At 50.9% G+C, this 22,250-nt stretch overlaps 1 protein-coding gene across 3 annotated transcripts in view; it reads left to right on the top strand.

The window, feature by feature from the left end:
- Positions 1-22,250, top strand: part of LAMB3 (laminin subunit beta 3) — a 161,306-nt gene that overhangs the window by 112,446 nt on the left and 26,610 nt on the right. The window contains exons 2-4 of one of the 3 annotated variants that reach the window (XM_058669131.1): positions 10,084-10,170; positions 12,586-12,649; positions 13,390-13,544. In XM_058669131.1, the coding sequence (XP_058525114.1) occupies positions 12,622-12,649; positions 13,390-13,544 (183 nt within the window). In that variant the 5' untranslated portion in view covers positions 10,084-10,170; positions 12,586-12,621. Of the gene's footprint in view, positions 1-10,083; positions 10,171-11,120; positions 11,354-11,405; positions 11,480-12,585; positions 12,650-13,389; positions 13,545-22,250 lie in introns of those variants that run through there. The other 2 variants (XM_004578684.4, XM_058669132.1) reach the window with 2 other exon arrangements.

Raw genomic sequence — 22,250 nt, 5'->3', positions numbered from 1 at the left:
TGTATTACAAAGTCATATATACAGAGAGGAGGAGAGACAGAGAGGAAGATCTTCCGTCCGATGATTCACTCCCCAAGTGAGCCGCAACGGGCCGGTGCGGCGCTGATCCGAAGCCGGGAACCAGGAACCTCTTCCGGGTCTCCCACGTGGGTGCAGGGTCCCATTGCATTGGGCCGTCCTCAACTGCTTTCCCAGGCCACAAGCAGGGAGCTGGATGGGAAGTGAAGCTGCCGGGATTAGAACTGGCGCCCATATGGGATCCCGGGGCTTTCAAGGCGAGGACTTTAGCTGCTAGGCCACGCGGCCGGGCCCTCTTTTTTTTTTTTTTTTTTTTAAAGATTTATTCATTTTATTACAGCCAGATATACAGAGAGGAGGAGAGACAGAGAGGAAGATTTTCCGTCCGATGATTCACTCCCCAAGTGAGCCGCAACGGGCCGATGCGCGCCGATCTGATGCCGGGAACCTGGAACCTCTTCCGGGTCTCCCACGTGGGTGCAGGGTCCCAGTGCATTGGGCCGTCCTCAACTGCTTTCCCAGGCCACAAGCAGGGAGCTGGATGGGAAGTGGAGCTGCCGGGATTAGAACCGGTGCCCATATGGGATCCCGGGGCTTTCAAGGCGAGGACTTTAGCTGCTAGGCCACGCCGCTGGGCCCAGGCCCTCTTTTCTTTTTTAAAGATTTATTAAATCTACAGAGAAAAGGAGAGACAGAGAATTCTTCCATCCGGTAATTCACTCCCCTGGTGGCTCAATGACTGGAGCTGAGCCGATCCAAAGATAGCTGGATAGTCAAGTCTTCAGTGCCTCAATCAATGGCTTGGCCCCAAAGATATTTCAGTTCTAAATACCAAAAGTGCTGCCTATTTGGTTCCTGGCCTTCCCATCCCTAAGAACCATGGGGTGTAGAATAAGTAGCCTAGTGGCTAAATCCTTACCTTGCACATGCCAGGATCCCATATGGGCACTGGTTTGTGTCCTGGCTATACTTCCCATCCAGCTCCCTGCTTATGGCCTGGGAAAGCAGTCAAGGACGGCCCAAAGCTTTGGGATCCTGTATCCATATGGGAGAAGCTCCTGGCTTTGGAAGAAGCTCCTGGCTTCTGGCTTCGAATCGACTCAGCTCCTGCTGTTGCGACCACTCGGGTAGTAAACCAGTGCATAGAAGCCCATTCTCTCTGTCTTTCATTCTCTCTGTAGATCTGAGTTTCTAATAAAAGTAATAAATTAAAAAAAAAAGAAAGAAAGAATAGGAGATTGGCATAGGACTCAAGGCAGTCCAGCCTTTAAATTTTGCCAATGAGTGGTTCAGTGCATCATGAATTTTCTCAGGTTCTAATTCTTAGGGAGGGAGACATTTTTCTAGATGATTCTCTATATTATCTTGAAAGGAAATTAGGGATTAATATTCATGATATCATATTTAAGAATTTTTTATGTTACAGTTTCCCATGCCTTTCTTGATCTCATGGAGTTTATTTAATAGTCCATGTGTGGGGACAAAGCAAAGTTGAATAACATATATACAAATTTAAGAAATTTACAAAATGGATTTGCAAAAACAGAATGAAACTGATTCCTGATTTTATTGCATCGGTAAGGCCTATCACCAGAATTTGGAAAGAATTTACGGAGACTGTCAGAGAAGCCACCACTGATCCAGGAATCTGATTTGAGTCTTGGAGGATTTTGCCAAGTATACAGGAAGTAGAGAAGGTAGTATAGATAGGCAGAGTTAGATGAGTCAAGCCTAAGTGTGGTCAGAGGGGCAGAAGGCTGTGTGAAAGCATGTATGTGTGAGTTAGGGCCTGAAGTGTAACTTTCTTTTTTCTTTTTTTTTTTTAATTTTTATTTAAAATTTTGCATTTTATGGTACAATTCTGTGTAGTTGGGATTCCCCTCCCCCAGTTCCCACCCCCTGACTGATTTTCCCCATGTTGTCACAACACTGAAGTGTAACTTTCTGAGCTGGACTTTGAGGACTTTGGCCTTTAACCTGGAGATGTTGAAAGTGTGTGGGACCAAGTCCGCACAAAATCCAGTTTGTAGCAGATGGAGCACATGCCAAAACCAACAAAACAACATGGAGCAAGGAAAAGTGCAAAGCTGTGAGAGAGAGGGAGAAAGAGAGAATCAGCTGGATCACAGCGCAAGAAGAACCTGGATGGAGCAGCACATGGGATTAAAATTCGCCCATGGGAAACAGTTTGGAAGCTCCTGGGTGAAAGCTGACTCATTTAGCAAAGCCATCTAGCAATTGGGCCATCTCTTAGCGCATGTGCTACTTCCGTCCAGGTTTTTCGTGCTCTGTGAGCCAACTTAACTTTCTCAATTTCCTGCATGTCTTTATATAGAGTGTGAACCATCGGTAGTGTAACTTTCAAAAGCTGTCTGCAAGAATGCATATTGGTGTACAATCAGAACTATCAATGCTAAGCATTGATATGCACAGTCAGAGTGGTTGATTATCTCAACTAAAGACTTTCTGGGATGTGCAACTTTCAGAGCTAAAACAAGGAAAGTCTTGGGCAAACAAGACATTCCAAAATCTTTCTTTTTGAAAATTTGCTCTTACTCCAGAATGGGTTTTTAGTCTTAAAGACTGAAGTGGCAGAATTTTATTTTCTGTATATTTTTTAAGACTTTCCTGGGCTGTGGGGCAATGTTGTGATCAAGGTTTTCTAGATCTAGAATATTCATCACAGTCACTTTCCTATCAGCTTCCTTGAGGTGTCATCATCTATAAACTATCCCATATGGTATTTTCCTTTTGAGAAAATAGACTGCCTCCATGTTGGGAGGCCAAATGTTGCAACAGAAAGAGGCTTTGGAAATTGGAGATACACTGTTGAGTTCTGGTCTCACCATATGCTGGTTGTGATAGATGATGCTGCATTTCCCAGCCCCCACTTTCTTTTCTTTCTGGGCACAGACATGGCCCAGGAACTCTGGGAGAAGTTCTGGCCAATGTGTCGTTGGCCAGTGTGATTGCACCATTTCAGAGCTGCTGCAGCAAGAAGAGGGGAGAAGTCATCCATGTTCTCTCTGGCCTTGCTGCCATGAACTTCAGGGCATGGGTGCAGTTACAAGAGGACAGAGGTCCCAGAGTGAGTGTAGCATGGAGGATCCCTACACCACCATCGTCTTGCATGTCACTTTGTGTGAGCATCACACCAACTTTTGTTGTGTTTTACTGCTTAGATTTTATGGTTAATTTATTATTCCAGTTAGTATAGCCTAAAACTCCAGCTCTGTAACTTTGGACAAGCTACTTAATGGTGCTGAAAAGCTGTGAGAGGGAGCAGTAGGACTGCTCTCAGCACTATCGTGAAGGATGGCAGTGATGTTTAAATGAGATATTGTAAATATATAACTTCAAATCAAACTGGACCATAGCAAGAAGTTGGAATGGGATTTTGTTCCTTTCTGTGCTCTCAGGATAATATACAGCTAGCTCCTTGTGAGAAAGCACTTAAACAATGGAATAAGTACAACCCACCACACCCATGGAGCACAGGAACGTAAGAGGGATAGGTTTCCTCGTACATTGTTGGCTCAGCCCCTGGTCTTTTATCTGAACTGACTTTGGACAAAGGGGCTTAGGACATCTAAAAACCACAGCACCTGGGTTCACCTTGAAGCATCCTGTTTCTAGGACAATTGTGGCGAGTCTTTGAAAGATAACCAGATTATAATAAGTCAGGAAGTCACAAGATTAGGTGAAAAAAAAATCCTACTAATGTGAAGTTGCCAGATTTAGGAACTAAAACAACAAGATGCTTCATACACATTCTGAATGAACACTGTGAAAGATCAGAATCAGGCAGCATTATCCTGGGAGAATTCCCCCAGGAGAGGCACACTGGGATGGGGTTAGTCATTTGAGTTCTTTCCCCAACATAAAGATGTGTGACCTGGCTCGACCTATTTTTGCCTTTCTCCAGTAGGTACAAGCGGTTATCACAGCGAAAGATACGATCGTGGTATTTTTAGGTCACGTTTTTCTCTCTTCCTTCTTCCCTTCTGTATTTCCTTCTGTCTTCCCGTATCTATCTGAGGATTGGGGCTGAGAGCTCTCTTGACAGAACAAACTAAGCAGCACCCAGCAGCAGTATTGTTTAAGAAGAGGAACCTGGGCCCAACTTAATGGCTCAGTGGCTAAATCCTCGCCTTCCAAATGTGGCATCCCATATGGGCGCTGATACCTGTCCCAGTTGCTCCGCTTGCTGTCCAGCTCCCTGCTTGTGGCCTAGGAAAACAGTAGAGGATGACCCAAAGCCTTGGAACCCTGCACCCATGTGGGAGACCCAGAAGAAGCTCCTGGCTTCTGACTACTGATTGGCTCAGCTCTGGCCATTGCAGCCACTTGGGAAGTGAACCATCAGGCGAAAGACCTTTCTCTGTTTCTCCTCTATGTAAATCTGCCTTTCCAGTACAAATAAATAAATCTTGAAGAAGAAGAGGAACCTATGTCTTACCACATCTACGATGATTGATAGAAGCTGCAGAGGAAATGCTCAGGCAATCTGTGGCTTTAGCAGAAAGGGGTTCAGGCTAAAGCAGGGGGCAGAGGGAGAAAAGATGAGTCATGGGTAACTCGGTGGGGGCAGTGTCAGCTCCTCACCCTGATTCATTTTACTGTTACTGATTATTTCCGTGAAATATTCCCATCATGACACATGCAAATACGGAGAGAAACCCAGTGAGAGGGGGATTGCTAAGTGTTAACGTTTGGTTGTTAAATGCTAACATACTCCTTGTTTTCTCTCTGAGGACTTTTTTTCTTTAGAGTTACATTGACTTTTATGCAAGCCTGTCTTGCGCTTTTACTCTCTCAGTTAGTAGTACTTCAGCAAACATTTCCAAGGTCATAAAAATCTGTTCATAGCTATTTTAGGTCAGTGGGGAGGGACAGGTTTGAATTTTGTTCTAAAGAGGGGGAAAGAATGAGATGGAGGATTCTTAGCACTTGGCAGGAGGGAGATTGACCAGACTTTGAGCTGTGGTTGCAGAGACTTGGAAAGAAAATAACAATAAAAGTAAATAACTTTAAAAAAAAAAAAAAAAGGTGCCTTCTCCTTGGCTGCCCTCAGGCACATTGCAAACCTGCTGTGCAGATCAGCTTTGACTGTGGCCTTTATTAAGTGCTGGACTCACTGGGTTTCCCCCACCCCCTTTCCCTGACCAGGTTTTTCTTGCACCATGATCCAACTTTCTCAATTGGCTATATGCCTTCACATAGAATGTGAAACCATCAGGGGTGTAATGTTCAAAAGCTGTCTGGGAGAATGACTATAGATATACAATCAGAGTGATCAATAACAAGTATTAATGTGCACAATCAGAGTGAGTGAAGTGTTATAGAAACATTGCCCTACCTGCAGGGAACTTAGCTGGATGTGGGGGTGGTGGGGCAGAGCACCTCTTTTCTCTTCTGCTCTGGGTGTTGGTTACTGGGGAGTTTGCAGCCCTCAAGGATGAGGGAATCACAGCCTCACAGTTTGGGGCCTGGGGCTTTGGTGGGAGAGAAGGGGAATAGCTGAGGCCAGCTCACTATCCAGCTAGTGAGTTAGGAAACTTATGGATGGGTGTGCTGTTCCCTTTGTTAACCACAACAAAAGCCCTGCACCCCTGCGGGTGACGCGTACTTAAGGACAGTCTTTGTGTAGCACATCCCCAGCTAGGTGCTGGGCTGGGACTCATGCGGGCACCAGTGCTGTTCATGGACACAGGACCCATGAGGTAGAGCTGTTGTGACTGCTTTCTGATATTACCCGAGTTGTCTTGTCGCATGGGTGGTGAGTGCAGACCAGGGCTTGATCTTGGCTTTTGACCACTTTCTGCTCCATGCCCCTCTAAGGCAGATGTGCTAGAAGTGACTGCCAAGCTTCCCAGTCCAGGCATAGTGCTCTGGTTGCCTAGCGAACCTTGTGACATGAACTGTCCCAGCCAGTCAGCAAGCCAGTAAAATGTCTGGGTGAGGCTGGCCTTGGTATCTGGTCTTTTATGCATTCCAAGTAATTGTAAGGGCCAGCCTGAGTGAGAACCAGTATAATCCAGTGCTTGATTTACCAACAATGAAACAGCTAGCCCCTGGTCAAGCCTTTGCACAGACACTAATGTTGCTCCAGGCTCTGGCCCAAGGTGCTGATTAGAAACCTTTAGCTGGTGTTGATTTCAGACAGGGAGCTGACACACATACTCCCTTCCTTCTCCAACCACAAGGTACTTAGGTGTCCATCCTCAGCCCTCAAATGTCAATACCTTTGTCTAGTGGCCCTTTTAGAGATTGGTTCAAAAGTCCTCCAGGGCAGCTCTCTGACAGTGTTGGGTGTAGATCTCAAAATACAAGTGCCCCTCCTCCCACTTGGACATTCCTGGTCTTCTCTTTTCCACTAGCTCCCTACTTGCCAAGTTGCCAGAGGTTACTTTTCAGCCCAGTATATTCTTCTTTTCCTGGTGAGACGGGGCCATGGCCACATGGCAAGCTCCACACAGCCAATTTGTGTCCAAAGGTTACAGAGCTGGACTTGGGTCTGGAGAACCTCACTGTCAGGGGTCAATGGCAAAATAAATAGGGCAGAGGTGGAGGTTGCTGGGATAGAGGAGAGGGTGTGGCCATAGGCCAGTTGTCAGTAGGAGCCAGTCTGCCACATGCCTGCCAACAGGCTCCACCAAGAGTAGCAGGCTACCCTGGACTGCACCCCTCAGGAGGGGTGGGCTGCTTGGGGGAGTGCCTTGGGAAATGGGGCCGAAGGAGTTGAGGCCTCTGAGGTGGCCCAGGAGCTTATCCTTGGGTCAGGGGATCCCCTTCCTTTGCAGAGGGGAAGTAGTGTCACCCCCTTGTCATGCTTTTGGCTTAATCTTGTTGGCTGATGGTGCTGTTTGCACAGTCACCTAGTCTGCCTTACACCCCTGTGAGTAGGCTCCAGAGCTCACCTGGGGCAGCTCCCTGTGGGTGAGAGGGGAAACCCTGCTGGATTGTGCCAGCCTGCAAGAGGAGGAAGTGGAGGCAGCACCTTCCATGTCTGTGCCCAAAGGGCAGGTTGTCAGGATGGACAGCCAGCCCAGAGGCGTCTGATGGCATCTGCTCAGCTAGAGTCACCCTTGGCAACCCCAACCCAACCCAACCCAGAGAGGTTTGAGCTAGTGGTCTTGGGTACAGAGTCTGAAGCCCAGTGGAACCTAGTCAGCAAAGAGCAAGGCTGGGGACAGGTGTTTAGGTGACATAGTGCATTTTTGACTCATGCAATGGGGAAGCCATGATACTGTGGTGTGGGCTTGGATCACCGGTTCTTAGCTGAAACCGAGTTATTGAAATTGAACCTCTTTTTCTTTCCCTGTGAAGAAAGGACAATGAAGACGGTGCCTCACAGGAATGTAACGGACACTCCATGAGTTAATGTATGATAAGAGTTTAGAATTGTGCTTGGCACATCGTGGATCTCACTGAATGTTAGTTGTGGTTGTTTCAGGCTGACTGCCAGCTTTTTTCCCTGACTTCCATCAAGCCTGTGTGTATGGATGTTTGCTGGGGTAGCATTCAGGTTGGGTAGGTTAGGACAGCTGGGGGTTGGGGGGAGGTAGAAAGCAGGAAGGGCATGGAATTGAGTCACTTTGTGCCAGGCAGGGCAGGCTCTGTTCCTGCTTGTTGACAGCCCTCGCCTCCTATCTGAGCCTTGTTAACACACCAGGCCCACTTTCTTACTTGGGATTTAGGGAGATTCACAGAAGAGAATCCCGTTGTCTAGACAGCTGAGTGGTCATACTGCAGCACAGGACCACACCAGGTTAGTCACAGGCCCAGTGCCCAGGACCAGTGCAGGAGTCCACCCTGTCCCACAAAGCAGGACTCAGCCATGACTCACAGTGTTCTAGTGAAGCCTGAGCCTTACTCACCTGACAGCCTTGCCTCCCAACACCTGCAAGTCCCAGCCAGGACCAGGGGGCTCTTATCCTCTCTCCCGTTCTTCTACCTTTCCTCCCTCTATGCACCCTCTCTTGTTACTTCTTATTTGACAGATCCTGGCCAATCTCTCTGGCAGCTTGGACAGTTGGAACCTGGCAGATGTATACCAGGGACAGTGGCTTCTAATGCCACCCCCGCAACCTGTCAGAGACATTGCCAGGAACCGCTGATAAGCAGGCAAAGGAGGACATTGTGTGCACCAAGAGGGTGACATCCATGTAATCTGGGGGGTGGTCACCTCTAAGAAGCACTCCCACACTGTGGCAGGCTGATGCACAAGTCTCCATTCTGGAGATCCAAAGCCTGGACCATTCCCTCTGAGAATGTAAAACATACATCAAAGGCAAGAGAGTACCTTAAACCAAACCAGTGGCAGACACTGCTGCATGAATCAGTCCAGCCCACAAATGGCCAGCACCTACTGTGAGCCGGGGACTCTAAAAACAAGACTGGAAGCTTCACCGTCTTGGACATCACATTCCGGACCAAAATACACAGGATAGGCAAATACTGTAGCTGGATAGGAGGTATTGAGTGCTGCCAAAGAATGCAAATAACATGCTACCAGTCGCATGGGATAGGTGGGGTGGGCAAGTTGGTGGTGGTTTTCAGTGGGGTGGCCGGGGAGGTCAGGATGTGCATGCAAATTGGCAAAAGGTAGGAGAGATATGCACACGTGCAGAAGGAGCGGGCCTCGGGCGACAGGAGCAGCTGCAACCCAGGCAGCAGCAGGCTGGCAACGTGGAGACCCTCAGGGAGGCTGCGTGGCCAGAGCACAGGCCAGGAGGGCCACAGCGGCAGTGACCGCAGAAAGGTAATGCATTCACCAGCTTGCTGCTTTTCCTGTAGACCCTCATAGACTTCCTGGGCCCTGAGGGAACAGTGCACTGTGGGCGGGGTGGGGGTGGGGGGAGCTTGTGCAGGCCTCTGACCTGCAGAGTCACATGACCCAGAGTGTGGGGATTTTCTTTCTTGTGGGCTGCAGTGAACATCCCAGGAGAGGCTCAGGCTAAGAAGGTGGGAGTAGATCCTGTTTACTTTTGGAAGGGGCAGTAGATAGAATTTGCTGGTGTGTTAACTTGAGTGAGAGATATCCAGAGCTGGAGGATGTCTTCCCTGGCACTCTTTCTAAACCATCTCGGTGGTGGAGGGGGGAAGGGAAGGGAAGGCAAGGGAGGAGCCGGTGGCAGGGAGAGAGGACACACATGCCTGTCTCTCCCAGAGGACACTCACAGGTGCATGCCACCCTGCAGCTCTGACCAGACCCTAACCCAGCCTCGGCCTCTCTGATAGGCTAGTGGTCTCTAAACATAGGACTTGAACTTATTGAAGTCTCCCACTGGGGTCGACTGGGGCCCCCGGAGTTCTGGCGGGTCTGGATTCCCACTGGGGGATGATCAGGGAAGAGTGAGGCTAATGGGGCTGCCCTTGGGGTCTGCATAGATAGTTTCCTGGCCTAAGTTGGGAAGTATGTGGGGGGCCCCTGAGCAGAGCAATCCACATTTCCCTGCTGTAAGCTAAGCCAGTCTGGGACCTGCCCCAGCCTGTTAGGTCTGAGATTGTAAGTGCTTGCTTACCTGGGCTCAGAAAGGGGGATGGTAGCCTTAAAGGGCCCAGCCACTCCACCTGCCTGCCTGGCCTCTTTTGTTTCACTGAGGATCTGGGCTTGCCCCACCAGCTTCCTTCTGCTGAGTTAATGATTACCAAGCTCTTGGTCACATCCTCTGGGGCTAGGCAGAGGGTATTTCCTGGACACCTGGAGTTCAGGGAGCTGGGGAAGTAGAGAGAGAGCATGAGCCCACAAGATAGGAGGGCTTACGGTACAGGGCATCTGAGGGGCCTTCTTCTGGAGGGGACTTAGTGGGGTTTGCTCTGTGTCTTACAGGAAGAGCGGATCGTGGGCAGCTGTGTGTGCTGCCCTGACCTGCTGAGTTCAGCCAGACTTCACTAGATCGCTGACAGGAGACAAGACACTGACTGTTGGAGTAGCAGTTATGCAGCACAGCAACTAATTGCCCATTGGCTAATTACAGTCTCTCACCCACCTGCCCCAGGGCTGAATTAGAACCTGAGGGGTGGAAATGCATTTTCATCTCTGGTTATTGTTCCCTTAAGGGTCCTCAAGCCAATGTTTTGGACATAACCCTGCAGCCCTAAGGAGTTTCTGCTTAGGAGATGCTGACGGACTGGAATGGGTAAGCTGTGAGTTCCTATAAAAGGCATATGGGCGGCACTAACATTCCACAGTGATGCCAGTGCAGGTGCTGTGAGGTCAAGGTCTGGGCTGGGAGCCCTTCCCCTTGCCCGGAGCCCTAATCTGGTGGGGAAGAGTACCCTATGCATATAGTCATTCCGTCTGGACCTGTGAGCACTATATGCAGTGGCTTGAAGCCCCTGGTCCAAGAACCGCTGTGGGTCCCACAAGGGAAGCTCTATCCAGGGTGGGGCCTGGCAGCCAGCCAGGTGGAGTCTGCTCTGACTGCATTAGTCCTGCCCTATCTCAGCCTTTGTTTCCACCACTTGTGGTCAGGTCTGATTTCTGGCCCTCCAGGCAGGCATTCCTGACCCGGGAGGGAGGGGCCAGGAGACCAGCCCTGCTGGAGCTGGGGGCAGTGAGTCACAGGCAGTTACCTGTGGCAGGGCTCCCTGCCAACCCCGTGCGCTTGCTGAGTGAGTCCAGGAACGCCTTTGCTTCCAGCTCCCCTGTTCTTTCCTTTTAAGCTTGCCTGAGATGAGCTGAGCTTCAGCCCCTTCTTGATGATCTGTAGCCTTTTAAGGAGCCTCCAAATTTCCCAAGAAGCCAGGATTTTCCAGTTTTCCCCCACATAGGATGGGTCTGGTGCTTTCCAGGGTCCTGGATGTTGGAGTCTTCTAGTCCAGTCATTCGTCTTTTTTTTTTTTTACATTTTCCCACAAACTCTGATCTGGTCTTTTGTCCTTGGGAGCCTAGAGCACAAGAGGAAGTTGACTTCCCTATCTCTGGGCAAAGTTCCTGACACCCATGAGGGACCCCCACCAGGAGTTTCGGCCTCTCAGGAACACTCACAGCTGCCTAGTGCTTGCTGTGGGCGGTGCCTCTCCCTCCAGCGCCCTGGGCCCCACAGGCAGGTGGGCACCAGTGGAGCGGGCTACGAGGTCTCAGGGACCAACCCACTTGCCCAGTCTCAATCTGGGGGAGGCGGGGGTGCCGTGACGACAGCTGGGCGTGACGGCTGCCAGATTCCTGCGGTCCGCCCTGCCTGCTGTGGGCTACGCCCAGCGGGGTGTCTTCAGAGGTGAGGCTGTTGTTTAAAAACCAGAAGTCTGGAGAGGGGACCCCCCACCTTCAAGAAGTGCTCCTAAGAGAGGCCCTCTGGAGCAAACGGTGCAGTAGCACAGGAGCCAGGTACAGTCCATGCCTTCCCTTGCGCAGTAGGGGCCGGGTGGGATCGGGGGTGAGAGACGGGTCCCCTTCTGTCGGTGCCTGGGACGCGGGTCTCATGCCTTCCCAGTCCCGAAGAAGGCCAGCCAGGTGAGCATGTCTGCTGTTGTTGGGATTGCTTTTCTACCCTGACAAGTGTCTCAGGGACTTAGAAGAAAGCAGGTTGATATCTGGAGGGAGCACAAAGGAGAAGTGGAGAGGGTGGTTGGGGAATTGAAGTGGGAGAGCTGGCTCAGAGTGGCTCCTTTCCATGGGGGACAGGGCAGGGGGGAGTTCCTGCCACCGACCCTGGCTTTTCTGGGAGATGATGGAGAGGCACAGCTCTGAGGCATCAGGCTCTGCTCTGAAGGAGCTCAGCTGACCACAGGTGTCCCCCACCCAGTTCCTGCCTTGTCTGCAGACAAAGGAGTGCATGGCTGTCAGGGCGTCCTGACAGGCCCTGCGGGAGCAAGGTTGAGGCCGGCTGCCTCAGGCCCCACTCCGGCTTTCCAGGAGCACCCCACAGCCCCCCTCAGGATCTTTGCTGTGTGCAGTGCCGGACTCCTCCTTCGTGTTGAGTCCGGCCCATAACTGGAGATGTTTTTGTTGCTTTCAGTTTCCTTGAAATCCTCACTCACTTTTCAAAAACTGCCGGGCCTGCCTCTGTTCTCACAGCATCTCAGCCACTTGCTGTGGCTGCTGCAGAGTGACATACGCCCCCTTTGGGACTGGAGCCCATGCTAACCATGGCTGGGGAAGACCCCCTCCAGGCCTTCACCCTCTTTGACCCCCTTGCTGCGGGCCTGTAGGATAGGCACATGCAAGTCCTGAGAAAGGCCAGGCCTCTTGCTTGAGTCAAGAACAAGAGCTGGGCACCCTCCTGCCCAGCCCAGCCCAGCCCTTTGCTATTCCTGCATGGTCTGCCAGTCCCTGTGGGGTAGGGCAGGGTCTAACCTCACCCACTATGAGGCGATGGGATTTTGGTGGTAATGGGGCACCCCGGGAAGTCACATGCCAGCTGGGCCAGGAGGAGGCCAGGGCTCTCTGGCACTTTCTAAACTCTTGGCTACAAATGGACCTGCTGCTCAAAAATATCCTATAGTGTCAACCCCCTGGGTACAGGCCTCCTAGAGCTCACAGTCCTGAGACAGAGGCTACGGGGCTGGTGTGCTGTTGGATTCCCATGGCTTTACCCAGGCTGTGATATTCTGCCCTAGGTCAGGCCCTCTCTGGGAACCACCCACTGGCTGAAGATGAGACCACTCCTTCTCCTCTGTTTGGGTAAGTGCCCCTTCCCATTGCCCCAAGCCCTGTTGCATAGTGTGGAGGTGGCAGCCACCTGGAGAGGAGGAAAGCTTGCCCTGTGTAAGCCTCTTTGTCATCCCTTGCCTGGGAGTGGGAGCACTGACCCCACTCCTCCGTGTCTTTGAGAGAACTGTCTTCCTTCCCTGACAGGCTCTTGGGTGCCTTCTTATTCTCACACAAGGGAGCTCTCTACCCTGCTTACCTCCCATCCTTGCAGTCTGAAGCCAGCTCCAGATTTACCTTGGCTTGCACTCTGGATTTTTCAGGGAATTATAGCTGGGCACTGCTGGAGCATGACTGTATCCTTTTGCAGATAAAGGAGAGGAAAGAATACAGACCTCCCTCTGTGGCCCAGCCATTGCTTGCAGTCAGCTTGTTGAAAAGAGCTGTGGAGCCTTCCCTGCTGACCCAGTGTGTGTGCACATGTCTGACTTGATCTCAAAAACCCCATGTAAAGGCTACACTTAAGGATCACCTATGGTCTGTGGTTGCCAGTCTTCGTCCTTGTCAAGACTGGGATGATAGTGGATGAAATCAGTCTTTCGAAAATCTAATGGTATCAGGAATGTTACCCTAACCATGGGCAGGAACTAGGAGCATGAGTGAGGTGGAGCGTCTGGCCTTACCTGTATCAGCAACCCCAGGGGATATTGGGGTGGCCTGCCAGGTGGTCCTCCTCACGCCAGCAGCATCTCAGAACCTTCCTGTGCTTTCAGCTTTGCCTGGCCTCCTGTGTGCCCAGCAAGCCTGCTCCCGTGGGGCCTGCTATCCTCCTGTTGGGGACCTGCTCATTGGCAGAACCCGGTTTCTCCGAGCTTCATCCACCTGTGGACTGACCAAGCCTGAGACCTACTGTACCCAATATGGCGAGGTAGGCCCTGTTTTGTGGAGAAAGGCGGGGTGGGATGGGGCAGGTGCACTGTAATTTGTTCACTGAATATAATAGGGTATCTTCAATATAAGCCAAGCCCTGTGTACCTCATATTGGTTGGGCAAGAGAAAATGTATTCAAAATGAACTTGTGACTCTTATCTGCTGGATAAAACTGGGGTTTTCTTTATTTTGTTTTTGTTGTCCTTAGCTCTTAAGCAAGGGTAGGATAGTGTTTCAAGTTTTGGAACTAAGTAGACAAACTTTGGTGTAGCACCCTGTGTGCCATCATTGATGGATAAGCCAAGGCCAGGGGCATGCATGGGAACTAGGATGTTGTGGGGGAGGCAGCTGGCATGGTTGTAACATGATTTTTTGCCACTGTCTTTTTGACCAGGATCAGAGTGTGATGGGGCAGGGCTGGCAAGAGAATATGTGACAATAGCCTAAAGTATGCTTTCTATGTTCGGCGTCCATCATGTGTAACCAGTGAGCTTCCTCATCTCACAACCTTATGGATCCACATTGATGGGCAAGGTGGAAAACAGATTTGTCAAAGGACCCGGCTCAGGGAGATGCATGAGCGAGTGCTCTGAGGTTCTCAGGCAGGGTCAGAGAACCTGTTAGTACTCAGGTCAGAACTGAACACTGCCTGTTCCCACTGCCTGTTGGGTAACCGGCCTTCTTGAAGACCTTACCCACTGCCTCTAGGCCTGTTTGGCAGCAATTATGGCTTTCTCCCCTTTTCTGCTCAACAAGCTGGGGTCTGTGTATACTCCTCACATCTGCTGGAGTGGAAATCCAATCTTTGCATGTCTTCTTGTGTCTCCAGAGTCTCATTTGCCATCTGTCTGCCTTCAAAACGCAGGCTTGCTCCAGGGAATGGGTGAGGAGTGGTCTCTATCTGTGGCTTTTGGGGAAACAAAGAGAGGGTTGGGGAGAGAAGGAAGGAGAGGGACAGAGTGGCCATATGGTCACGGTGGAGAAAGGGGTGACCAGTGGCTTCCACGTTCCAGGCTACTTTGTCTCCAGGATGCTGGGTGGTGGCCCTCTGTGCCCTTGGCTACTTTTAGTCATAGCTGGATGGTGCTAGGGGATGACTTTGGAGATAGCGAGCAGGGGAGGGCTGTGGGCTCTTCATCTCACCCACTTGGATGTGGGAGACCCATTTGACAGCATTGGGTAAGATGAGGGCCCGCTGTGGGCCCAGATTACTCCACAGGCACCAGGGGACTGGCACTATTGAGCTTTCTAGGCAACAGAGTGAGTCCAGCTGCTCCCTCCACACTGTTTCTCCCCATGTCATTTTGCCACAGAGTCTCAGGCCTAAGAGCTCAGGGAGCCTGATGCCGAATCCTGTTTGACTCACCTTCAGCAAGGGGGAGCAAGCGGAGGCCCTTGCTCCCAGGGCTATTGGATACTTCTGTCCCTCTAGGCCTGGACTTTTGGCTTCTCCCTGGCCTGCCCTCTGCCTCTTTCAGCTGCCCAGGGAGCCCACTTCCCAGCTCTTAAGCAGCCCCATGAGAGCAAAATGAGGTACTTGCAAAAGAGAAGTCTAGACTTTTGCAACCCGGGGGATGGATATACTCAGCTATTTTTGTCCTCTGAGAACACTGGCTTTTTCTGTAAAGGGAAATAAGTCCATGTGGCTTCTTAGAAGGAGTAAAGGATGGGCGGTTCCAGGGCTGCCAATCCATTGCAGAGTGGCCTTGCACAGGAGATGGTACCTTCTCTTCCCTCAGTGAAAACTGGGTGAGGTGGTCTTTAGGGCACCCCCTTTGCTCCTCTTTGAGAATGAGCTGATGACTGACCACCAGCATCATCCTCTGCCTCTCTTCTTTCTCTTCTCTCTGCTTTCCACACTGTGCCTTCTTGGTACCCATTGTTCCCAGCACCGAGGACATGCACCTGCAGGCACACAGGTGCCTGCTAGTCCTTGAACCTTCTTCAGGTACACCCATGTGGCTGGGTGATAATTTAGGAATTCAGATTTTAACTTGATTGAGTTCTACGTTCAGGTTTTTTCTTTTTTTGGATTTCTTTTATTTACTTGAAAGGCAGAGTTGGGGGGGAGGGAGGGAGGGAGAGAGAGAGAGAGAGACACACACACAGAGAGAGTCTATATATTGGTTCACTTCCCGAAGTGGCTGCAAGAACTGGGAATGGGCCAGGCAGAAGCCAGAGACTGCAGAGGCCCAAGTTCCCATGCTATCCACCACTGCATTCCCAGTTACATTAACTGGGAGCTGAATCAGAAGTGGAGCAGCTGGACTTGAACCAGTGCCTATATGGGATGCCAGCACGGCAGGTGATGGTTTAATCTGTTGTGTCGCGGTGCCGGTCCCCACTTTTAGCTCCTAATTGATTATGAGGTGATGCTGTGTATTATGTGTACAAATCATCGTAGTGAGTGTTTTTCATAAATTACCTCAATTCATTTTTGTAGCACTGCACGAAGTGGTTATGGTCCCCTTGAGCTATCAGGAGTATTTGGGAACATTCTGGGATCCCAAGCTTCTGACTGCAGCACACAGGTGTTGCAATGTTCTGATTGGGAAGCGTTAGAGACAGAGGGGCATTCTGGACAGTCGCAGCTGGAAATGAGGGGGCCATGATGCACAGCCACCTTCCTGGTGACTATACCTTCACCCCCTCCCTAACAACCCTCACTGCCAGCTCCCACCAGCAGATGCACCTTGCTGAAGTCTAGTCCCATGAAGGGGTGCTATGGCAGGCCCTGAGCCCAGTGCAAAGTCCCTCAGCACCTACTGCCTACCTACTGCCATAACCTGAGCATCAGGGCTGTGGGGAGGTATGACCTTTGGACACAGCTGCCGAACTCCTCCCACCTCCTACCCCTAACCCAGCTGATGAGCACAGGGAAAACTCAGTGTATGGCAATTGCAGGAGTGGCTCCCCATCTGTCCCAACTCCTCAGCCCTGAGTGTGGCCTCTTTCATGTGGGCCGGTCTCAAATAGTCCACGTACCTCCTATACTCAATTCTGATTATCAGCTAAATCCTATTGACCTTGAGGCCTTCCTTCAGTGGACTGTGGGTTCCTGCTGCAGTCCTGGGAGTGGACCTCGATGTGCCAGCTTTGCTGAATCCTTTACTTGGCCCTGCAACCTCTCACTGAACTGTCTGGGTTTGGGCCTGAGCAGGTCTTTACCAGAATGGCTTGGGGTTGCACTCCTAGCCCATCCCCTTGTTTTATTTCTTCTAGCCGCTACCTAATTTCTGGGCAAGCCCATTGCACCATTATTTCTTTAATCTGAAAGTGTGACTCTCATTCATTTCTGTTCTATGCCTGAGTCTCTTTGAAAAAATGAGAGTAATGACAGCATCCACTTGAAGGGAAGTAGTGAGTATTGCGTGAAGAAGTGTGCAGAGGCGCCGGGGCATAGTACAGGGCAGGGGCTGAATGCTCTGCCTGGCCCCTTCGCTCATTCTGCCCCCTGGTGCTCGTGCCTGTGGCTGGAGGATGCCTTGCCTGGGACCCACACTCCCTACCATTTCCTCCCTCCGGGAAGCACACTCGCATTCCTCACTGAAATCCATCCATCCCTGAGGCCAGCCCCCTTCATCCCGCGAAGGTGCTGGCTGCCCATTTTTCTGGCAGAGGGCTGCCGGAGAACCCTCCGGTGTTAGCCAGATGGAGAGTTAGTTGTGCCAGTGCAGTGAAGACTTAGCTCTGGTCTGGATCTGGATATCTAAATAGGGGTGAGACCTTTGGGAAGGCCCGGCTGCTCTCTCTACCGCCACCTCCATACTAATGAAGGGAAGAGTTGGATTTGTCAACCTTTATCACATGTTCAGCTCCTCGGAGGCAGCTGGGCTGTGTGGCGACCCTGGGGTCTGCAGTAGCCTCTCATGCACAAGTGCGAGTGTCCTGGGCAGTGCCCTCTGCCCACGGGGCTGGTGCACACTCCTCAAGAACCAAAGGGCTGTGTCTGAGCGATATCCAGCTTTGGTTTCTGCTCCTGACAATAGCTCCTCCAGTGTCATGTGTACTCCCCAAAATGCTTTATTTACCTCCACTCCCCACATCACTTTTTTGGGGGAAAAAATCTTAATTACTCAATTGCCTTAATAACACTTTAACACAGTGCATTCCTCAGGTTAATTAGCTGTCATTTTTACAGCTCAGAAGCAGACTGGAGTGGTTGCCAGGTGGAGGTCCCTGCCTTCCCAATACCCACATGTACACATGTGCAAACATGCACTCATATCCATGTACATGAACCTACGTGGAGACATGCGTGGATATGAACCCACACTCAGGTGCACACATCCACACCCACAGCCACGGCCTTTCTTTGACACATGTCTGTGTTCTTGAACCTCAGGAAGGTTAGTGTTTGGGCAGAGGAGGTGTGCCTTACATACTTGACCTCTATGCTAGAGTCAGGGGGACCCTGTCTCTGACCAAAACATCTGCTTCCCTAGAAGCTTTAAGCAAATCTGAAACCTTCAAGGCACCTACCATTTCCACACAGTGAACCACTGTTAAATTCCTTATTTTCCATGTAGTCATCCTTGGGAGTAGGACCAGATAAATTGATAACACAGCCAAGGTTTGTTTATCAACAGTTTAGCTATGACATTTTGCGAAGAGTCCTGGAAAGTAAGATACAGATAAATCATTTTTGATGTGATAGAAGAAAATGCAAAGGGATGCTGGTGGTGGGGAGGGAGAGAGTTGCCACCCAAGAGATGCTAAACTTGGGCTGCTGGAACTGTGAGGCTCTTGGGTTCTGGTTGTTATGGGCGGGAGAGTGGTGGTGTTAAGGACAGAAGAGTGGGGAAATGTTTAGGGGGAAGGTTTGAAGACAAACCTGGAGGAGCCCGACACCTTTGCTGGCTTAGCTTCTCACTGCCTTGTTGCTAAGCATAGGCCCTGGGTACCATGCTACCCCATTGCCCAGCCTCTGCTGTCTGCCTGTAGGACTGGGAGAGGTCACTATCGCTGGCAGAACCTGCATGGGTTCCAGCTGCACAAAGCAGTTCTGTGCTCTTAATTCTAGAAGGACATCACTACATCTGGAGTTGAGGGAACCCTTCCCAAGACGAGGAAGGAGACAGTGTCCTGTAAGCCAGCTCATGTCTCCGCCATTGCCAGTGGTTGTTCTGTGACTGCCAGGCTCCTTGAATTAGGATTTACAAGAAGGTTTCAGAGTCAGTCTAGGACAGGAGTCTCATCTTTGTCAGTTTACAGTGGTGTGGGTTTGGACACATTTGTTCAGTTCCCTGCAGAATGGGGAAGCCACCATTTGCAAAAGGCAATATACCACCCTCAGAGACTTCTGGGAGTTTGAAATGAGATAATATATGCGCAGTGCTCTAGAGAGAGGCCGGTGCCGTGTAATTCTTGGCTGTGTGGTAAACATCTTCTCTATAATCAACTTCAGAAAAACAACCTTTCTGAAAGTGGTTTGGGTGGAGAGCAAGACTGCGCTGAGCTAAGGCCTTGCTCAAAGTTTTACTCCATAATCAAAAGAATGATGAGGTTGAAATGCATAGCTTGGGGGCCCTCCTGTCACCCCTCACGTGCAACAGGCAGTGGCTTCTGATCTTTGCCAGCAACACCTGTTGACGTGGAAATAACTGGGGAGCCTTGTAGATGGCAGTGGGACCTAGATGCTCAAGGGTGTGCAGGCCCCTCCTGCCCCGGTCCTGCCTCATAGTGCTGGTGAGAGCTGGTGCAGCCAGGGCCTAGTTTTCCCCCTGCTTCCCCTGTATGCTGGCCTGGAGTATCTCTCACTCTTTGACTGATAAGTGGGAGCAGGGTAGAATCCTGATGAGATGTTAGAGCAAGACAGAACCTCATTAAGTCATCCAAACCCAATGAGGAGGCTGACATGGAGGAAATGTCTTTTCTTGAAGGCAGCTGGATTTTTATTTAGCTTTTGCCTTGTTTAGGTTTTGGCTTCCTTTCATTGGGCCCGGCTAGCGGCCATGACCCTGACGGTGGCCTCTTGGGTGGATGCAGGCAACCCCCCACCCCCATCCAGCTGGCTCCTGGCGGGGAGCTGCGCAGTGCAGAACCAGAAGCTGTTTTCCATCTCCCCCCAGAGTTAGCCTGATGTTCTTGCAAGGGCATGGAGCTTCTCTTTCCACCCCTCTCCACTGTGACTCAGGGCCCTGCAGGCTCTTGCTCATGCCTGTGCCCTTCCCCAGCTCTCTTGGAGGGTTTGTCTTTCAGCCAGACTGCTGAGCTTCTAGAATGCTCTAGGCTATGGGAACAGGCCCAGACTTTCCAGCTGGAGGGCAAGTAGGAGCCAAACTGGCTGAGGGCCTGACAGGCTGAATTGATAATAATGCTGCAGTTGTAAGGTAGCATGGCCAGAGGAAACCAGCCAAGTGACCTCGGAGCAGGAGGCAGCTGCTGCGGTGGCCAAGAGCTTCCATCCCCAGGAGCGACAGAGGCACGTACTGCACGTGGAAATGGAGAGTCTCCACTGAAGGGCCTACCCACCGGCACGCTCTCACTCTTAGGTGGACACGATCTACTGGCGAACATATGAAAGTGACCCAGAAGGGGAAGCCGAGGCCCAGAGGGAATGGGAACCCTCACAGCTTGTCCTCACACGGACTCCTGCCAGAAGCTGCTCTATTTCAGGCCTCCCTCCCTGAAGCTGCTTGACAAGCAGAGCTACTTAAAATACCTGTCTGAAGCCTGTTGGCTTAGCCTGTGTCTAAGTTAACTCCCCCCTTTAGCAATGTTACTTTGACAAGCAGCACGTAGTCTTGAGCCCAGGAGGCCATGTGATCCCCTCATCAGTGCGTGTGCACGTGGAAGGAAGGTGGAGAAGCCGTGGAGTGCCCCAGACTGCTCCGGGGAAGATACAATGGGGAGGGTGTGGGAAGGGGGACAGGCTGGGGAGCAGCCCAAACTGAACGCATTGGACAGCCTCAGGGTTTTGTGATTTTCCCTCTCACAATACCATCTATTTTTCTTGAGTATGAAAGTTAAGGTACTTTCACAGTCTAAAAGTTTGAACATGTTAAAAAGTGGCAGAGAAGGAAGAATGACACCTATCGTCTCACTCCCCAGTTGTCCGGGGTTGAGAGGCAGGCGGCTGCCATGTTAGTGACTCATCACAGGTAAGGAGCAGTAATTTCCTATGGTTCTGCCTCCGATAGCAGCACGTTCCAGATATTTCCCACTGCCCTAAAGGAACACACGTGGGATCCTAATGAGCACATAGGTCTATGCCCAATTCTTTTCTTTCATTAAACACAATACAGTTATTCTACCCACCCGACCATGCAATTAAAAATCGTCTCTAAACAGTGTTTTTAACGGTTACATAACCTCCCGCCATTTGGGAGTATCAAGGGCATTTCCGCAGCCTCTGGCTCCTTGTCCCATGGCCCAGGGAAAGAAAGAGCCTTGTTTCTAGCACTACTGGCCAGGGCAGGGCTGGGACTGGCTCCCAGCAGAGCTGGGGAGAGAGAGCTCTGGTGACAGGCCACCTCCCCTGCCGGAAGGCAGCTGGCCCTTGTCTCCGCTCAGGACATGTGCCGAGTGCAGACAGAGAATGGCTGGTGGAAAAGTTTGCCCCTTAGAGACTAGCAGAGTGCACAGAAGGGCATGCTCATAGCCAGGGACCAAAATAGGGTTCTGGAGGGGAATCGAGTTCAGCAGAACCTCCTTGTTGTCAGAGAGGACGCTAATCTCCCGTCTCTGGGGGGACCAAGCTGAGTGAGCTGCTGCAGATGTCACGTTTCTTCCTAAGTTCCCTTCCTCTGCCATAGGCTCTCCCTGCTCCTCAATAAACTTCAGAGTCAGACCAAACTCTTAGGGAATGTGGGCTGAGACAGAGATGGTCACCCTTGACCAAGCTTTCCATGGGGCTGCCACTCAGTTGGCCTCCCTAGGGAAATGAAAGGATGAAGATGGCAGAGGGGGGAAGAAGAGAGGGACTGGGAGAGAGGAACAGAGATGAGAGAGGGTGGAAAGGGACCCTCCCTGGTACTGACACTGGTGACCAACTGATGGTTTAAATCATGTTTCATCCCTGTGCCTAAGCACACTAATCTGTAAAATGGGACTGACTCATCACCTAGGCTTATTGTCACATGTAATGTTATTGTATTGAAGCCAGGTAGTAGAAAGCAAGTTGCTGTCCTCATGAGCATCTATAAAAAGGAAAGAAGATAATGCCCCCAAAATTAAACCAACAATCAATGCATACTCTGACAGCAGACACTACGGAAAAAATTATAGGGGCCCATGTAAAGCTGCCACTTTCATCCTGGGACACCTATATCAGAGCTCTGGCTTGCGTATCAGATGCTCCAATCCAGCTGCAACCAGATCCAATCCAACCGGCTGCATCAGGGAAAGCAGAGGAAGATGGCCCAAGTGCTTGAGCGCCTAGAACCTCAGGAAGGCCTGGCTGGGGTTCCAGGCTGGTGGTTTTGGTTTGACCCAGCTCTGGAATTGGGTATTGGGGAGTCATTTAGGGGTGGGGTAAATCTCTGTCTTTAAAGGATTTTGATTGTTTTTAAAGGCTTATTGATTTAGTTTGGGAGGCAGAATTACAGAGAGGGGGAGAGACAGAGAGATTTTCCAGCGACAGGTTCATTTTCTAGATGGCTGCTACCACTGGAGGTGGGCTTTCTGAATCCAGGAGCTTCATCTGGGTCTCCCACATGAGTAGCAAGGGCCCAAGCACTTGAGCCATCTTCTGCTGCTTTTC

The sequence above is a fragment of the Ochotona princeps genome, chromosome 10, assembly GCF_030435755.1.
Source record: "Ochotona princeps isolate mOchPri1 chromosome 10, mOchPri1.hap1, whole genome shotgun sequence".
NCBI lineage: Eukaryota > Metazoa > Chordata > Mammalia > Lagomorpha > Ochotonidae > Ochotona > Ochotona princeps.
Note: the sequence above shows the minus strand (reverse complement) of the source record. Positions and strands in the feature narration are given on the sequence as shown.